At 43.9% G+C, this 18,573-nt stretch overlaps 2 protein-coding genes across 3 annotated transcripts in view; one reads left to right on the top strand and one right to left on the bottom strand.

The window, feature by feature from the left end:
• ripk1l (receptor (TNFRSF)-interacting serine-threonine kinase 1, like) overlaps nt 1-18,573 on the bottom strand; it is a 733,201-nt gene that overhangs the window by 209,946 nt on the left and 504,682 nt on the right. The window lies entirely within an intron of this gene.
• The window catches only part of LOC308093486 (uncharacterized protein), a 39,030-nt gene that overhangs the window by 6,064 nt on the left and 14,393 nt on the right, over nt 1-18,573 (top strand). The window contains exons 6-21 of the mRNA XM_080439824.1: nt 319-423; nt 1,080-1,175; nt 1,383-1,508; nt 2,617-2,769; nt 3,544-3,698; nt 4,408-4,534; nt 5,985-6,168; nt 6,675-6,850; nt 7,894-8,075; nt 8,266-8,404; nt 9,489-9,682; nt 9,914-10,076; nt 10,857-10,940; nt 11,070-11,177; nt 11,476-11,574; nt 11,989-15,425. Of these exons, the coding sequence (XP_080295950.1) occupies nt 319-423; nt 1,080-1,175; nt 1,383-1,508; nt 2,617-2,769; nt 3,544-3,698; nt 4,408-4,534; nt 5,985-6,168; nt 6,675-6,850; nt 7,894-8,075; nt 8,266-8,404; nt 9,489-9,682; nt 9,914-10,076; nt 10,857-10,940; nt 11,070-11,177; nt 11,476-11,574; nt 11,989-15,425 (5,528 nt within the window). The remainder of the gene's footprint in view (nt 1-318; nt 424-1,079; nt 1,176-1,382; nt 1,509-2,616; nt 2,770-3,543; nt 3,699-4,407; nt 4,535-5,984; nt 6,169-6,674; nt 6,851-7,893; nt 8,076-8,265; nt 8,405-9,488; nt 9,683-9,913; nt 10,077-10,856; nt 10,941-11,069; nt 11,178-11,475; nt 11,575-11,988; nt 15,426-18,573) is intronic.

Here is an 18,573-nt window from a genome sequence, read left to right as displayed (position 1 = left end):
TTAGAGGTTTGGGACAGTTGATTAAGCTTGGGTGGAAATCTTGTACGGTCTCCTCACAGAGCTTTTCAGTTCGAGTGGTAATGATATTTAATGGGACCAGGTCATGTATTCCATGTATCCATCTTTGTGATTAGCGGTAGAACCGTGGTTTCACAAGCATGTTGCACATTTCAACACAAGGACGCGACCATTACAGCATGTTGTGCACACCGGTGTCTGTGTGACTGTGGGAGACAGAGAAGTCTGTCTGGAGCGTAGTGGATTGTAAGTAAAATGAAAATAGTTATAGAAGAGAATGCCTCTTACTGTTCTTTGCAGAAAATGATGAGTGAACTGGAGGAGAAGGAAAAGGAGTTGAACAAGCTGAAGGTCAAAGTGGGCGGCCTCCTGAACAACAACCATCCCGCCGCGGACAAGATTGAGGTGAGGTTTCCCACCTGATTCGAATGCTATCAATGCATTGAATGGGCGAAATAGGCGACTTATTAGACCTTTGAATGGGCGAAATAGGCGACATACTGACCTACCCGCGATTTATCAGACCATTCATTACGTGTTATGAAGACATACTGACCTACCAACGGAGAGGACTTAAATAGTTCAGTTTCGGTTTTGGTTTTGGTTTCGGACCATAACGGAGGCGCGCAGTCACAGGCGAACTGTCACCCGTGAAGGACCACCGAGGGAGCTAAAGCGACCGAGTTGCCGTCCTGAACGGTGTGACGTTCGCCTGTGCCTACTCAGCACCGTTCGAGTTATGTACCGATAGGCAGAGAATCGTAAATATTGTTGTGGGGACTGCTCCGCCTCCAAGTAGGTCAGTAGCTCCTGATTACGCCCCATGAATGGTCTGACAAATCGCGGGTAGGTCTAAATCGCGGATACTCGCCCATTCAAAGGTCTGATAAAACGTGATAATCTCCCATTCAATGCATTGATAGCATTCGAAGCCGGTACGTTTCCAGCCTGCTGAGAGCAGATGGTGGTGATGGTGTACTGATGATGGCTGAGCCAGAATGTTTGTCTTGTAAAGTGATCTGTTAACTTGCCCTCTGACGGTGGTGTTTGCTGCTTTATAGGCCTACATGGATACCTTGCAGACTCAGTGGAGCTGGCTGCTGCAGATAACCAAGTGCATCCATGTTCATCTGAAGGAGAATGCTGCCTATAGTCAGGTAATCACACATTATGTATTGTACACGCACGCACGCGCACACACGCACACACACACACACACACACACACACACACACACACACACACACACACACACACACACACACACACACACACACACACACACACACACACACACACACACACACACACACACACACACACAGCTTCTTATATACACCTTAATCTTTACCTTCCATCTCCAGTTCTTCAAGGAGGCCAATGAGACCAATGGTAAACTAAAGAGGGAACTTGAGAATGTCCGTAGCAACTTCAAGTGTGACAAGAACACCCCACTGGAGAACCTGGTTGAGCTCCTCAAGAACCTTGAGGTACCGTTCCACTGCACTCAGTCCAACACGTCATGTGTTCCTGGAGTTACTGAATGATCGCAAACATTCTATTGCATTTTAGCAGAACATGAAAGGCAGGGTGCGGCAGTTAATCGAACTAATTGATTTAATCGATTATTTAAAAGAAAATCCAACAGTGTTGAAACATTTTCGCTATGCTCATGCGACACTATTGTATGACAAAGTATAAAATAGGGCTTAAAGTGCAATGACACTTTGTCACGATGTACAGTAACTAGTCCAATTGGCGGGATATCTTGCTCCGTTGCTCCATTGATTAGAAATTTACGGGCTGTTCACACCAAGCACGACAACTAGAACTAATGATTAGTTATGCAAACAGTGGCACCAAGCACGTCAGAGCGCACACACTCCTCCTCATTGACTTGCAGTGTAAATCAATGAGGAGTCTATTTTTGGAATATCAATATCTAATCAATTGAGCAACTGAGCAAGATATCTTGCCATTTGAGCTAGTTACATCATGACAAGGTAATTACACAGCCCAAACCTCTACCAAAGTGTCTATTGTGCTAAAACATCTATTAGAATTGTTTCGTGTCAGTTCGTATTCATATTCCCCCCCCAAAAACATGCTTCTTGATTATTCGATTAATCGAAAAAGTAATCGATAGAATAATTGCAAAGAATCTAATGGATAGTTGCAGCCCTAATTGTAGCAGAAGATGAAAAGGTTGTTTGTGTGCAGTTGAATGTCACTTTTCCTCCAAATGGTTTGTATGGATGATAAAGTGGTCAGACTGGTTTTTATTCACAGGCTCAGCATGTCATGCGTACCTCTCCATCTACGGAATGCAGTCACTGTTAAGAGAAAGAGTAAACAGAGCTTATACCTTTGATGGAAAAATAACCACTTAAACCCTCTATACTTAGTAAACTTGACCTGAGTTGACTCTGTACTTGGTCCTCTCTTTTCCCCCCTCTACACCAAATCTCTATGCTGAAAATAGCTGCTATTTTCGTAGAATGCCCCCCCCCCCCTCCAGAATAGGGATGCTAGGGTTTCAAGTGGGACGTCATTTAATGGCCATGTTTTAGAACCCTGTATGTGGATCTTTGTTTTCAGAGAGAGAAGGAGAGAATCATGGAGAACAAGTGGCAGGTCCAGAGTCTGGTCACCAAGTCCAAGGCCATCGTCAGGCTGAAACCTCGCAACCCAGAGGAGAAGAGCACCAGCCCTGTCATGGTCCAGGCTCTGTGTGACTTCAAACAAAACCAGGTTAGATACCGTAAACCTGTGTACTCTCTCTCTCTCTCTCTCTCTCTCTCTCTCTCTCTCTCTCTCTCTCTCTCTCTCTCTCTCTCTCTCTCTCTCTCTCTCTCTCTCTCTCTCTCATACACACGCATTTCTTTCTAAGTGTACCATGGCTGTCCACTGTCAGTGGTGGAAAAATTACTCAAATGACTTACTTAAGTAAAAGTCAATACTGCAATGTAATGAAATACTGAAATACTCTGTTACAAGTAAAAGTCAGACATTCAGAGTAAAATTACTTGAGTAAAAGTAAAACAAACAAAGTACAATTTTCTGGTTCCACTCCAAAATAGTCATAGTCATAGTGATTTTATTTTATTTTATATTTAACAGTACCCTTTGTTTTGCCGTTTTCAAAAAAGGTTTTTCACAGAATCAAACGTTTTATGGTCATGATTCACCAGGACCCTGGATGGCTTGATTCTAGGCTTAAAATAATTGATAAAAATAGTTTTGGAAATGTCAATGGGGAAAATGCATTGACTATTTTGGAGTGGAACCAGAAAATGGCCGCCACTGCTATGCCCTATAGAGAGTTCAAGCCAGGTTGTGTGATGATGACCAAAGTTCTATGCCCCAATGTAGACTCAGGCACACCTCCATGCCTATTGTTTCAAGTGGAAGATCAGGAATGTGTTTCAATGCTTCCTGTGTGTGTGTGTGTGTGTGTGTGTGTGTGTGTGTGTGTGTGTGTGTGTGTGTGTGTGTGTGTGCGTGTGCGTGTGCGTGTGTTTTCAGAGGGGAATCTTTAAAGGGAACTTGGGCATCCTGAAGGACAACTCCCAGCGCAGCAAGTGGCTGGTAACGGGACCCGGAGGTCTCGACATACTGATTCCCTCTGTGTGTTTGCTCATCCCTCCTCCCAACCTGCTCAGCATTGGCCTCGCCAACATGTAAGTTGCCTCTGGCAAAGGTGGAAACAACTAAATGTCTCATTTGAGACATCGAGAAGCAAAATCGAGTTGGTACTGGGAATTGCTCAGCAGATACTTCTCATCTTGGCGACTGATATCCCCCCGCGGGATCAATAAAAGTCTATCAAGTATGATCAGGTCAAAGCAATGATTTGTTCAACAGACACAAAATTCGCATTTGTCTTATCAGCTCTATGCGTATATGTGTAAACATATATGCCCATGTATTGTTTATAACCTTTTATTATATGTTCTAGTTTCTTTGTTTATTTCTTGTTCCCCTAACATGGCTACTGTTGATATTGCTCAGAATTGCTCCTTGTTTAGTTCAAATACATTGATACTCTTTAGAAACCTGCACTTACACTGTGTCTTTTAGGATTATATTGTGATCAGTGTTGGGGAAGTTTGTTACTCATTAATATAAAAGAAATTGTTTTATTCACATTGAGATTCAAATCACTTTTCAAGGAACGACGTGGTCAAGTTATCGTTCATCAGTATGGACTTTCATATAATTATCGTTATAGTTATCGTGCTTGGTGTGATAGGCCCTTTACTCATTTAAGTAATGTGTTAATACCCCACCAAATGTATTATTATTTATTATTATTATGTCATAAATCTTAATGATATTTTATTATTATTATTATCTTGACTGTGACTGATGATATGTGCTATTTCCCAGGAATGACAAGTATTATGAGGACATTATGAACACCTGGAACCAGCTCTTCATCAACATCAAGAGTCTCATCTCCTGGCAGTACTGTGTCAAAGACATCAATTACATCAACTCTCTCACTGTTACCATGGTAAGATATATGAATCAGTCTGACTGTCTGAATTCAAACGTACTGTATAAACACATTAAATAACATGGGTCTGCAACAGGTGGTCTGCGACCTGTGAAAAACGTCCACGATAGTCATACATCTCTCAGACAGACATTGGTGAGAAAATCGGCTAAATATTATGAGCTAGCTTCTTCTCAAGCCTTTCATAACAAACTAGAAAAAGTGCTCCTCGGAGCACAGGTCTCCGCCAGGTCAGGTTAGTTATTGTGGCCTCCTGGTGGCGCTATAATAGGCCAATGTGAAAAGGGTGGCATTTCTTCCTCGGCCTAGTGGGAATGTGCGTGCACATTTTCACGGAAATCGCACGCCACGTTCATGATTTCAGACATTTTGTTCAAAACGGACCAATCCTGCAAACTTTGGAATTCAACCTTAGCCAATCAGGATGGAATATGAAATATCGGACAGATGCGTCTTGATCACATGACTATAGAGATACTGTGTACCGATTTGCGTGATGTTTGGATAAAATGTGAAGGATTAATATCCAAAAAATGTATTTGACATAAGTCGGCCTCCTGGTGGCGCTGTAAAAAGCAGATGTGAAAAATGCAGTGCAGATGTTTTTCCTTGGCCTCTAGAGAGTAGGCGTGCAAAGTTTCACGCAGATCGGTGCAGTTATAGTTAAAAATGCAAATCGGCCTGTTATAGCGCCACCATGAGGCTGATGTGAAAAGTTTTAAGTGCCATTTCTTCCTCGGCCTAGTGGGAATGTGCGTGTGCAATTTTATGGAAATGGCAAGCTGCGTTCATGATTTGAGGCAGTTTGTTGAAAATGGACCAATCCTGCAAACTTTGGATGGTAACCTTAGCCAATGAGGATGGAATATGGGAAAGCGGACTGATCAGGGTTGATCACATGACTATAGAGATACTGTGTACCGATTTGCATGAGGTTTGGTTAAAAACTGTAGGAGTAATGGGAAAAAATGGGTTTTGCACAAATCGGCCTCCTGGTGGCGCTATAACAGGCCCATGTGAAAAATTTGAGGCAGAGGTTCTGAATTGGCATCCAGGGAGTGTGTGTGCACAGTTTCGCAACGACCGGGCCAACGGTGCCGGAGATTTGATGGTAACACACAGACAGGACGGACGGACGGACGGACGGACGGACGGACACACGGACGGACGGACGGACAGGGGCGAAAACATACTCTCTCGCCATGCCTTTCGACCTGGCGGAGACAATAAATAAATAAATAAAATAGAAACATTTATATGCAACACAATTTTATTCAATATGTAGTGGGAGTCCCTGCTTTGTCTCTCTCCCAGCTAACGGCTCCTTAGTCCGAAAAACGTTAAAGACCCTAGTCATAGTATCATAACTGTTTGTTAACTTCCTCCATTTCCGTTGCGTTGCTCCATCATTGACTGACTCCTATTGTCTGTTCTCTGTGTCCCTCAGCTGTCCAAGATGCGTCCTGAGGAGTACCGCAGTGTCATCAAGAGACTGGAGACTCACTACCAGGAGTTCCTGCGCAACAGCCAAGGCTCTGAAATGTTTGGAGAAGAAGAGAAGAAGAACTTCCAGGGCCAGTATGCTGGAGCTCAGACCCACTATGATACGCTGGTCATCGACATCACCTACAGTGAGTGACTCACTACTCCACATCATCCCTCCATTGTCTGTGCCTCATGCTGCTGAATTGTTCTTTAGGCAGATTCTTTCACATATCGTTGCTGTCGGGCAGAAACAATGTATCTCCATATTTGAACTTTTAATGTTTTTTGTATAAATGAAAATCCTGCTTCGTCATACAAGAGTATGCTGAAGTAGGATACAAGCTCACAACGTCCGACGTGTTGTGAGCATATAGATCTGCTATTTTTGCTATTATTGAAAATCTTTGAAAGTTAAAGTTGTTAAGTGTGTTTGTGGGTTTTATAAATATTGAACCAATGAAAAGTATTAGCAAGAGCTTATGACTAAATAATAACTACATTGGATCCATTGGAAACGCACCTTATTTTTTCCATTTCCTGAAAAGTAACAGATTTGGACATACAAGGTTTCCACCCGACAGCGACGATACAAGAATAACTTGATAATTACAAAATTCTAAACTCTAAATTCTTGCCTGTCTCATTTCCTCAGTTGTCAAGCCAGAACCGCCCAAGCCCGTCTTTACCCTCAGCATGACCCTGCTCACTGACCTGCATGCACTGAGACGCAGGCTGGAGCTGGCAGAGTCTGGGCTCACACATCATCTGCACATTCCTCTGGGGGAGAACAGCGTGCACGAATGCTCACAGCACCTCCAGAAGCTGCATGTATGTAACTGCTGCCAGCGTCATCTGTGCCCTCACCCTTCGATGTAGCTCTGGGACACGAACTGCCTTATCCCATATTGTTGAAGCGCAAGGGGGCGGGGGGGGAGAGAGTCAGCGCACTGAAGTCAAGGCACAGACTACTGTGTTGTTGACGGACAACGGATGCACGCTTATGAGAAACAACAAAAATAAAACCTGGCAAAACAGTTGCGTGCATTAGCGCAAGATGAGGATAAAGGAAACATTCAGTCTAAATGTCCAGGCTACTATAGGCTACAGTGAAGTCATTATTCAGTCCGACTTCACTGTAGCCTATAGTAGCGTTTTCATAAATGATATTTGTACTTAGGCTGTCCTGAAAGTTTATAATATTTAGAGAAATTTAAAGTTTCAAATACAAAAGTAGTAGTAGTAGGCGAGAATTAGCAAACTGGACATTTAGACTGAATGTTTCCTTTATCCTCATCCTGCGCTAATGCACGCAACTGTTTTGCCAGGATTTATTTTTGTTGTTTCTCATAAGCGTTCAGCCGTTGTCCGTCAACAACACAGTAGAGTAGTCTGTGCCTTGTGCGCTGACTCTCTCCCCACCCGCCCCCTTGCGCTTCAACAATATTGGATAAGGCAGTTCGCCTCTGGGACTTGGTCACAAATAGCGTTGCCATCCGGGATTGTGGATGACGGGGCGAAAGTTGTATTTCTGACCTATTTTATAATGTCTCATCACAAATCAGAAGGTATTGACATGGCCCTAAGGATGTCTGGTTTTGGACAGCCTGTGCAGTATTTCACATGGAAGTGTACTCCCGATCAGTCCAGACAGCAAGGAAGAGCAGGCTTTTAAAGTGAAATTTGGCACAGGCTGTCAAAAACCCAGATTTAAACAACTGTTTCACAGCAGAATTTCCTTTTACCACCATATTTTTACTACAGACATCCATTCCGTAGGTCCATGTTAACATCTTCAAATTTTGTATATGACTTGGAAAATAGGTTGCTGTTAATGGTCCTTAATGTAACTCTTATTTGTTGTTGATGTCCAGACTGTGCACCAGGATCTGGACTCTGTCTATGATGAGTATCTGCGTCTGAGAGAGAGGATCCTGAAACAGCTGGAGGGGATTCCTGCAGAATCGGAGCAAGCCAGGTTCCTTCGCGCTGAGCTGGATCTCATCAACCAGAAAATAGGAGACCTGCAGGGTCTCTCCTCAGCTTACCTGCAACGGTACTGCAGTTTTTAGTATCATCTTTTCACCACTGCGTCCACTTTTAACCCTGCTATGAACACAATTAGTATCAATCTTGTTTTACTTGTTTTCAGTGGTGGTGTGAGTCCTTATTTCCATTACAGAAGTGTTTGTTGTGTATACGGTGGCGGTATGTTTAATATTACTATCGTTGTGTCTTCATAACAGAATGAAAGCTTTGAAAGCTTTGCTCCAGAGCCTCCTCCAGGCAGAGAATATCATCAAGAAGAATGAAGCCCGGTTGACAGAGAAGGACACCACCTCTCTGGACATCCATGAGGTGGAAGACTACAGGAATACACTGAAGGTCTGACATACTGTCCACGGTTTGATTACACAGCATTCTAATAATCTGTTTGTACATACACAGCCCAGATAATTGAGGTATAACTGTACTAGTATTACAGTATATTTGATAGACTGTTTCAGGAAATAAACAATAACACAGCTGCCCTGAACATTCCCCTCTTTTGTGAACATCCTGTTTGTAACCGTTGCCCTGGAAAGTGCCAATGTATTAGAGTTTATGGCAAGAATTTTCCAAAGATTTTTTTAATCAATTTGCTAGTGGTGAAAACAGGATGTTGACATGGGTTTTCACATGCCTACTAGCAATAACAGAGAGTAACTTGAAGCTGTCCATACAGTATGTCATGGACCCCAAAATTTACTTTAATTAGACCATGGAACCCCATTTAAAATGATACTGTCCTAAGGACCCTTATATGAGAAGATGGTATAAGTTAAATTGTTTCAATATCACAATTGTACAGTGCATACAAAATAGATACATTGTGGTGATATTCAAACATGATGTTTCAGTAGTCATACATGTTTGCTTAGATGTTATGCTTGATTTATACACGAGCATGTCCCCAACACCATAATCAGTTCACTCAATAAGATCATCTTTTGTACATCTTTACATCTTTTCACGCCCTTCCATGGCCACTCAACTGTCTGGTGAGCTTCTCCAAAGCAGGCAGAGAGTTACAGTAGCTCCTGGGAACCAGCATTACAGCTACCATACTTGTGCTGGTGCCATTCTGTTGTGAAAACGCTATAAAACCACCAACTAACCTCAAAATTCACCAAGTAGCTGAGTAAAAATGGCCCAAATTACATATTTTAAAAGGCTTGACATGTTTTTAGCCGAGCTATTAGTTAGCCATAGCAATGTGCACAATGAAAAGACATTTCCTGCCATGGATTTTTGATTGATATGTGAAGATAACTTTTGCATAACCTTTGCGTCCCTCAAAAGTAGGCTATTCATCTCATGTCACTGCCATGGACCCCACTTTCTATCACTAGAACAGTATGGTTTGGATGCATTTGTGGCTGTCAGTGAAGGTGTGTTGACTTCCCTGGGTTTCTCTGCTACCTCACAGCAAATGAAGACAGAGTTGGACCACAAGAGAAACCTGCTGACGGTCATGGAGTCGGACCTGGCCAAGGCCGTGCACTGGAATGGCCAGATCTCCCAGTCCTTCCACAAGTGTGACGTGGACCTGTCCAAGTACTCTGACCTGGTGGGTCAGATGTCTGACCGCTGGCTTCGCATCCAGAATCAGATAGATAACAGGTGAGACTGCACTCACACACACACACACACACACACACACACACACACACACACACACACACACACACACACACACACACACACACACACACACACACAGTGTGTTGGCAGCGAGTTTCATTCATAGAACTGTGTCATCAAGCCTTCCCATTGTATTCTCCAGTGCCAATAATAGTGCTTGAAACGATTTCTCCATCTCCTGTTTTCCCTCTTCCTCCTACTCCATACCAGAGTATGGGACCTGGACAAGCATGAGAAGCAGCTGAGACATTATCAGCAGACCAGCAGTTCCCTGGACCAGTGGATAGACAATGCCAGGAAGCGCCAGGATGTCCTGCAGTCGGCCAAGCTCACCGACATCCAGACTGTTAAGGAGCACCTCAACCAGCAGAAGGCATGCTTTCCCCCTTTATTTACACATTCAACTCAGTGGAATCAAATTCAATAAAAGTATCAATACTGCAGTGTAGAAGTACTCTTCCAAGTAAAAGTCCGGATTTAGACATTTGCTTGAGTAAAAGTACAAAAGTATTGGTATCAAAATGTACGTAAAGAATCTAAAGAAAAAGTACTAAAATGTTTGAAAATAGCAGATCTACAAGCTAACAACGCGTTGCGATGCGATGTGTTGTGAGCTTGTAGATAGGTAGGTATAAAATAGGGCTAAAGTGGTTAATGTATTAACCACTTTGTATTATTATAATGTCTTATAATGTAATCATTTATATCTGCAAAGTAACTTGTAACTAAAGTTTTCAAATAATTGTAGTGGAGTAAATACAATATAGTAATACAATATTATAGTAATACAATATAATAGTACAATATTTGCCTCTGAGATGTAGTGGAGTCGAAGTAAAAGAACAGAAAATTGGAAATACTCTAGTAAAGTAAAAATACCTCAAAATTGTACTTAAGTACAGTACATGTACTGTACTTAGTTACTTTACACCACTGCTTATAGGTTTCACCATCTCATTGAATTTGACATGGTCTCAGCTATGGCTTTGGCTTGAATGTGTTAATTATTAAATGGGGCAAAATAAAACAATAGATGTTTTATTTGCCAAACCAAACATTAATGAGTTTTGAACCCTCAAATAACCCACAGTACACAGTACTTACTTATATTTCCTTTGAGAGGCCATAACTCACGCTTCTCCTTGCTGAACAGGCTCTTCGCACTGAAGTCAAAGGAAAGAAGGAGAACGTAGAAGACGTTCACAAGGATGCAGACACCTGTGCTGCTTCTATTAAGGTTGGTGTTATACCTGTCAATTAATGTGAATGTTTTAATAAATATATGTATAACAGCCCCATGTATAGCAATTACAAGTTCTATGCACACGCATCTATACTGAATCCGTATTGTGTTGCCTGGTTGCAGAACTATGAGCTGCAGCTGGCCTCTTACACTGCAGGCCTTGAGACTCTGTTGAATGTCCCCATCAAAAGAACCATGCTGCAGTCTCCTGCCAATGCACTCAGAGATGAGGTAGGCATCGTATTAATGCCATTAATGTATGCAATGTTTAATGTATGCAATGTAGCGTTTTAAGGGGTATATGACATTTATTAATTAGTTTACTATAATTTGTACCTTTGTTTCTTTGTTTAATATGTTAATCCTCTTTGTGTTAATCAAAGTAAATTAACTATTTGCTTATATTCATGTAATAATAACACCAGCTGAAAGGTGCATACAATTATTGCTCATCATTTAAACACTTGATTCGTGTGATTAACACTTGAGCTTACTAATGCAACTAATTGACTAATTCAAACCTCATTAGGCGGCTGACCTCCAGTCCCGCTACATTGAGCTACTGACCCAGTCCAGTGATCACCACAAGTTCCTGTCGGAGATCCTAAAGAGCCTGGAAGAGTTGAAGGTAGGAGTTGTTGTTTTTAGTCACATACAGACTTTGTTAAAGTTCAGCAGTTAAAATAATCATGTCAGTAGGTAAAATACATTCATATTAATTAACAATTCCCCCACTTTAACCCTGGTATTCCAAATTTGAGAATGTCGTTATAGGCGAAAATAAAACAAAACAAATCTAAAAAAGAAATTGCAAATGTTTTGAAAATATCACATCTACAAGTTGTGAACTTGTAGATTAGATTGGCTATTTTTGAAATAGTGGTTAAAACTTAACCAATGATTAATTGGTTAAGTGGCTCAGTGGTTAAATCATTATTAAAGAATTATATAAAATACCTGAGAACCTTATTAAATAATATGTATGCTTTACTCAAATACCTGAGAACTGTATTAAATCTGTACGTTGTATTGTTGCCCTCAGATGAGGAACACCAAAATTGAGCTCCTGGAGGATGAGCTGAGGCGCTTGAGGGAAGACCTCCAGGACCACGGTCAGAGGAACCAGTCTCTGGAAGACGCTCTGAGCCGCTACAAGCTGGAGCTCTCTCAGCACAAAGACCAGGTCATCAATCTGGAGGAAGTGAAGAGAACCACTGCCATCCAGCTGAGGGAGCTTAACGACACGTTGACCCGCATCACGTTCCAACTGGATGAAGAGAAGAGGAAGAGCAGGCTGGCAGAGGAGCGGTACACCACCCAGCAGGAGGAGTACGAGGCGACCGTCCGCCGGCGGCAGAAAGAGCTCGAGGAGCTCAACTGGGCCAAGATGGACCTTGAGAAGTCGGTGAAGGACAAGGAACGCGAGCTGGAGAGGTTGAGGCTACTGCTGGAGGAGGAGGCTACGCGTCGGCGAGGGGCAGAGTCAGACGCGTCAAAGGTAAGAGCACAATGCAACCAGGAGGTTAATCAGCTTAAGCAGACGTACGAGACCGAGATCCACGTCATCAAGACATCCGTGCTTAGCCGCACCCGAGAAATGCAAAGCTCTCTGGATGCCACGGAAGCCGAGCTGGGGAAGCAGAAGAGGGCCGCCCATGATGAGTTCACACGCAGGAAGAGGGTGGAGTCTGAGCTGGAGAGCATGACCAAGACCTGCAGAGAGCACACTGTCACCATCAACATCCTGAAGACCCTTCAGGAGGAGGTGACCGGCTCTCGTAGGAAACATGAGCAGGACCTGCAGGCCCTCCAGGAGGCCTTGGACAAGAGCCGTCGGGACCACAAGGTCACCGCAGAGCACCTGGCCCACGAGACAGCAGAGTTAAAGACGCTGAAGCAGCAGCTCGTCCAGGAGCAGGCCAGTGTCCGCGAGGTCAACTTCCGTAATGAGACCCTGTACAAGACCATCGAGGAGAAGAGCCGCGTGTTGAACGAAAACACCATGGAGATCGAGAAGCTGAAGACTCTGACACAGAGCCTCACCAAGGAGAGGCTGAGGCTAGAAGAAGAGTTGAGATCAGTGAAGCAGGAGAGAGATGAGCTGAAGTTGGGAAAGGACAGCGTGGACAAGGCCCCCATGCAGCGTCTGGAGGAGGAGCTCAACCGCATCAAGATTACACTGGAGACTGAGCTACGAAACAAGCAGCGTCTGCAGGAGGAGAACACAGCCACCCGCAAGGACTTGAACTACCTGAAGAGCCAGTACGAGCAAGTAAGGGGCGAGACCGAGCGAGAGCGTAGCTTCCTGAGGAGCGAGGTGGAAAGGCTCATGAGGGAGCTGAGGACTTTGGAGGAGAAGTATAAGAACAAGCTGCTGATCTCTGAGAAGGAGGCGTCTGAGCTGGTGCTGAAGAGAGACGCCCTGGAGAGGGAGATAACCAGGCTGCAACAGAGGCCTGAATCTGGCCTGATCCTCCTCCCCGGCCCAGAAAAGCCCATGGCGGTAAAGGGACTCCGTGTCGAGGTTTCCATTACTGGCTCTGGCAGTAAACATGAGCAGGATCTGTGGGCCCTCCAGGAGGCCTTGGACAAGAGCCGTCGGGATACCGCAGAGCACCTGGCCCAGGCGACAGCGGAGTTAAAGACGCTGAAGCAGCAGCTCGTCCAGGAGCAGGCCAGTGTCCGCGAGGTCAACTTCCGTAATAAGACCCTGTACAAGACCATCGAGGAGAAGAGCCTCGTGTTGAACGAAAACACCACGGAGATCGAGAAGCTGAAGACTCTGACACAGAGCCTCACCAAGGAGAGGCTAAGGCTAGAAGAAGAGTTGAGGGCACTGAAGCAGGAGAGAGATGAGCTGAAGTTGGGAAAGGACAGCGTGGACAAGGCCCGCATGCAGCGTCTGGAGGAGGAGCTCAACCGCATCAAGATTACACTGGAGACTGAGCTACGAAACAAGCAGCGTCTGCAGGAGGAGAACACCACCACCCGCAAGGACTTGAACTTCTTGAAGAGCCATTGCGAGCAAGTAAGGGGCGAGACAGAGCGAGAGCATAGCTTCCTGAGGAGCGAGGTGGAAAGGCTCATGAGGGAGCTGAGGAGTTTGGAGGAGAAGTATAAGAACAAGCTGCTGATCTCTGAGAAGGAGGCGTCCGAGCTGGTGCTGAAGAGAGACGCCCTGGAGAGGGAGATAACCAGGCTGCAGCGGAGGCCTGACACCCTGTGCAGGCAGACCCAGACTGATGAGAAGTTCCAAGCAGTAGATCCCTCCAAGCTGGTGTTTGATGCCGTGCGCCGCAAGGTGACGGCCCATCAGCTGTGTGACTGTGGCATCATCAGCAAGTCCACCCTCGAGCTGCTCCTGAAGGGCAAGAAGTCAGTAGATGAGGTGGCTGTGGATATTCAGCTTAGTTTAAAAGGTACTGGCGTCATTGCCGGTATGACCCAAGGATCTCGGGGGAAAATGCCATTCACTGAAGCCAAAAACAAGGACCACATCAGCCCGCAGAGCGCCGTCATGCTGCTGGAGGCCCAAGCTGCGACCGGCTATATCTTGGACCCCATGTTCAATGAAAGGATGCCTGTGGACACTGCCTCTTCCAGGGGGCTGGTAGACACAGAAGACAGAGACGCTCTGCTAACAGCTGAAGCAGCCAGCACGGGCTTCAAAGATGCATACACTGGCAAAATGCTGTCTGTGGGACAGGCCCTGAAACAGGGTCGCATAGATAAGGAGACGGCCATCCGCTTGCTCCAGGCTCAGGAATCTGTCGGTGGCATCCTGGACCCTGTTCTGGGTGTGTTCCTGCCTAAAGACCTCGCACTTGATCGCAACCTTATTGATGAGGACCTCTATCAAGCTCTGAACAAGAAACCTACTTGTTATCTGGATCCAGTCACAGGGGAGAACACTACTTATAGTGATCTGAGGTCAAAATGTAGAATGGAGCCTGTATCTGGCCTGCTCCTCCTCCCCGGCCCAGAAAAGCCCATGACGGTAAAGGGACTCCGTGGCGAGGTCCGCAAAAGGCGGGTGGTGATCGTGGACCCAGACACAGGCTTGGAGATGTCGGTGAGAGAGGCCAACCACCGGGAGCTGATCGACTATGACACCTTCCGGGAGCTGTCCGAGCAGGAGTGCGAGTGGGAGTTGAGAAGAGTTGAGATCACAGTTACGGGATCAGGCGGCTCTTCGCGCCAGGTAATCGTAGACCAGAAAACAGGAACTCAGTATGATATCCAGGACTCCCTGGACAAGGGCATCATCGACCAAAAAACTGTGGATGAGTACCGCAGCGGAACACTGACCCTGATCCAGTTCGCCGACTTCATTTCTAAACAGTCCAGCATCACCGAGATGACCCTCAAGGGCCCAGAAGCTGCAGGATACTCGCAACCACCAGAAGAACCTGACCTGTCCCAAAACCAAGCTGAAGATCTCATACAAGGAGGCCATGGACAGCTGCATGGTGGAGGACAGTAATAGCATGAAGATGCTGCAAGCTTCCTCCATGTCCTCCAAAGGCATCAGCAACCACTACAATGTCTCAAACCCAGGCTCTCGCTCTGGGTCCAGGGCTGGCTCTAAGGCCAGTTCCAGGAGTGGCTCTCGTAGAGGCAGTGTTGATTACTCTTCTTCTTACACCTACACCTTCTCTTCCAACACTAAAACCTTTAGCGAGGGCTCCCTTTCATAATATAACATAGACAGAAATGAAAATAGTTTGTGTTTGTTGCCAGTGGTTACTATGTGATTAATATACTTTTTTTTATATATGTGCTTAGGCCTTAGCAATAAAGCTTGGATGAAGTTAGCAGTACCTACTACTTTAGATTTGTCTTAAATTCTATTTACTGTTTTGATTGATTTAAACTGTGGGGGGTTTGGGTGTCTCAATATTCAACTTTTTAGATTCAGGCTGACACTTTATATAATTGTTTTCTTAGATAAAATGTTTAAGAATGTACATTTTAATATCTGACCTTGTCTTTAGTGTACCATCAATATCTCTATAATATTGTAATAGTATAATAATAAATCCGTCAGTTCTTTGAAAGAGAACATTTTTGTTACTAAGAAATGCTGAAGTTCCACTATGCAAATGCTTGTTGACATGTAGTAAAATGCTTTTCTTATAACATGTAATGAAAAATAAAGTTTAATTGATTAGAATATATGTTTCATTTTCTTGATCTATAACATAGGGCAACAGTTTAAGATGAACCATCCCATGGTTCAAGGAATCCAGAAACAATAAGCAGTATGTAGGCTATCTACCAATCATAGATTGATGTTCAGCATGTTACAGCAGCCATATGGTGTGGATCATATCGTGTACAGTGAATGAAAGAGAGCCAAAATTGTGCTTTTTGTTTTACCAAGTGTTTTATATTGCGTTCCTAATATGATTCCCATGTCTGAAGATAATTATAGAGTGGTTAGGCCTGTCACACAGTGGCGTAACGGAGGGGCAGCAAGTGCTGCGGTGCGGGGGGGACACCGGACCGGCAGGCGGGGCCCCGCCTGCGCAGATTACAAATATTTTTACAGCAAAAAAAATGAAAAAAGTTGCTTTATATTGGTCAAATAGAACCGAATTAGACCCAAATTAGACCCAAATTAGACCCGAAATGTTTCGCCCGCGTGCGCTTCGCTTAAGCGCGCGGGGTTGTGCACGCACATGCAGGCCTCACGTGAAACTCCCACGGGGAGGCCCCGCGATTCTGCGTTACGCCACTGCTGTCACAAGTATTACATAATCGACTGATTGCAATTATTTTTGCATAATCGCCAGAATCGTTTCCATGTTGAAAAATCTCCATACATTTTCAAACATTTTCAAAAATAGCTGAAATATCACCTAAGCCTTTTTTTTTTAGCATGTTCCAATGTTCAATGCCCAAAACACAATTAAATTGCAATTATTTATCATGATCGTGACAGCCAATCATGTAGTGTTTATGCTAGTCACAAGGTTATAGATCAAATCAGATATTTGGTCTGTCCTGCTGTGTATCATGTGTTTGTTGCAGGTCCCAGGTAGCCAGGACAAACATACAGATAATAATGTCCTGTTTAACAGGAGAAAGGAGAACACAGAAGGTTTTAGTTGTTTGCAGACTGGTTGCTCTCATTGGAATGACGTGAGCTTCCTGTCTGCAGGTTAGTATCACATGAGGGAGAAAACACTCTGATACTGCCCCCTACTGACCAAGCTGAATACTCATACTGATAAAGTAACACTGACAGCTGCAAAAACGATTTCAAAGCACAAAAATAAAATAAATACATCAACACAAAAATGTGACACATTATGGGTGGGTCACATATTTGTTCAGATAGTGGCTAGCCTACTATAGGGTAAGAATTAAGAAGAGTAACTGTGTTTAGGGGTATGTAGAACTTTCTGATTTGAAAGCCTACATGATAATTGACAATAGTTTTTAGTTGCCAATAGAATGAGAATTGGGGACACTTTCAGTGGTGCACAAAAACCTGCAGTACTCTTTTATATTTGTTTAATTATTATATTACAGTTGTATTTTTCTGGCCGTAATAATGCAAAATGTAAAAAATGGCGCATATAGCTGGCCACAGTGGCCAGTGGTCCCAAAACGATGACTTCGTTTTATGACGCAACACCCACTTATACCTCTAGATAGCGCTAATTGACATGGTTTTAGGATCATTCAAGCGGCCAATCTGGAGTGAGGTAAGGTTTGCAGAAAGGCTGCACAGTGAACACATTAGCATGGAAGACAAGACCCCGCTTTAATGATGTTTGTTGTGAAACATATTAATATAATGAAGCAAAAAAGGTCAAAAATATAAGATATTTAAGTCTTAAACACAGTTAAACAACGTAACTGGCATATTCGCCTTTGTGTTGTGAAGATTGCTGTATGACATGGAATAGTCCATGGAATAGTTCAGGGAGTGTTGGAATGTTTGAGCCGTAAATAATTAAACAAGTCATTCTTTCAGACAAATGACACGTTATGCAATCCAACTCCAACACTGTCAAACAAACAAGCCGATAGGCTATACAGAATGCCAGAGGTCATCATCATGCACAATGAAGGTAGCTAGCCTACAGTAAATTTACAGTGGTTCTCAACATGTGGGTCGGGAGCCCCAGGGGGTCGTCACATGATTAAAAAAAGTACCTAGAAAAAATAAATATTAAATGAAAAAATAGCATTATTGCATCGAAGGTAATCAGCAAACTATACTATAAAAACTGGTCAAACATTGGCCAAATTGTCAAATAATATAAGAAAGAGGCACCATTTTTGAAAATATCCGAGCTTGTAGATTGGCTATTTTCACAATATGTAGGCCTATCTGTGGAATCAGGGTGGGGGGGTCCCCAGTTCAAATATGATTGTTTTGGGGGGTCGCGGGTGGGCAGTGGGCATCTGAGAAGTCTGAGCACCATAGCCTTGGATCGAGACTATCTAGACATTTGCATATCTACATTTTTTTTTTATGTATAGAAAAGGCCCGGACTGCTGGCGTAGCGGTCCGGGCACGGCCCTATTCTGGGCGCCACCTTACCCATTATCCCTAAACTTCTTTGCAATGTTTTACTATTTTGAAAAACATTTTCAAATAGTTCAAAAAGCC

This window comes from Gymnoscopelus braueri (genome assembly GCF_963280865.1).
Source record: "Gymnoscopelus braueri genome assembly, chromosome: 10".
Classification (NCBI taxonomy): domain Eukaryota; kingdom Metazoa; phylum Chordata; class Actinopteri; order Myctophiformes; family Myctophidae; genus Gymnoscopelus; species Gymnoscopelus braueri.
Note: the sequence above shows the minus strand (reverse complement) of the source record. Positions and strands in the feature narration are given on the sequence as shown.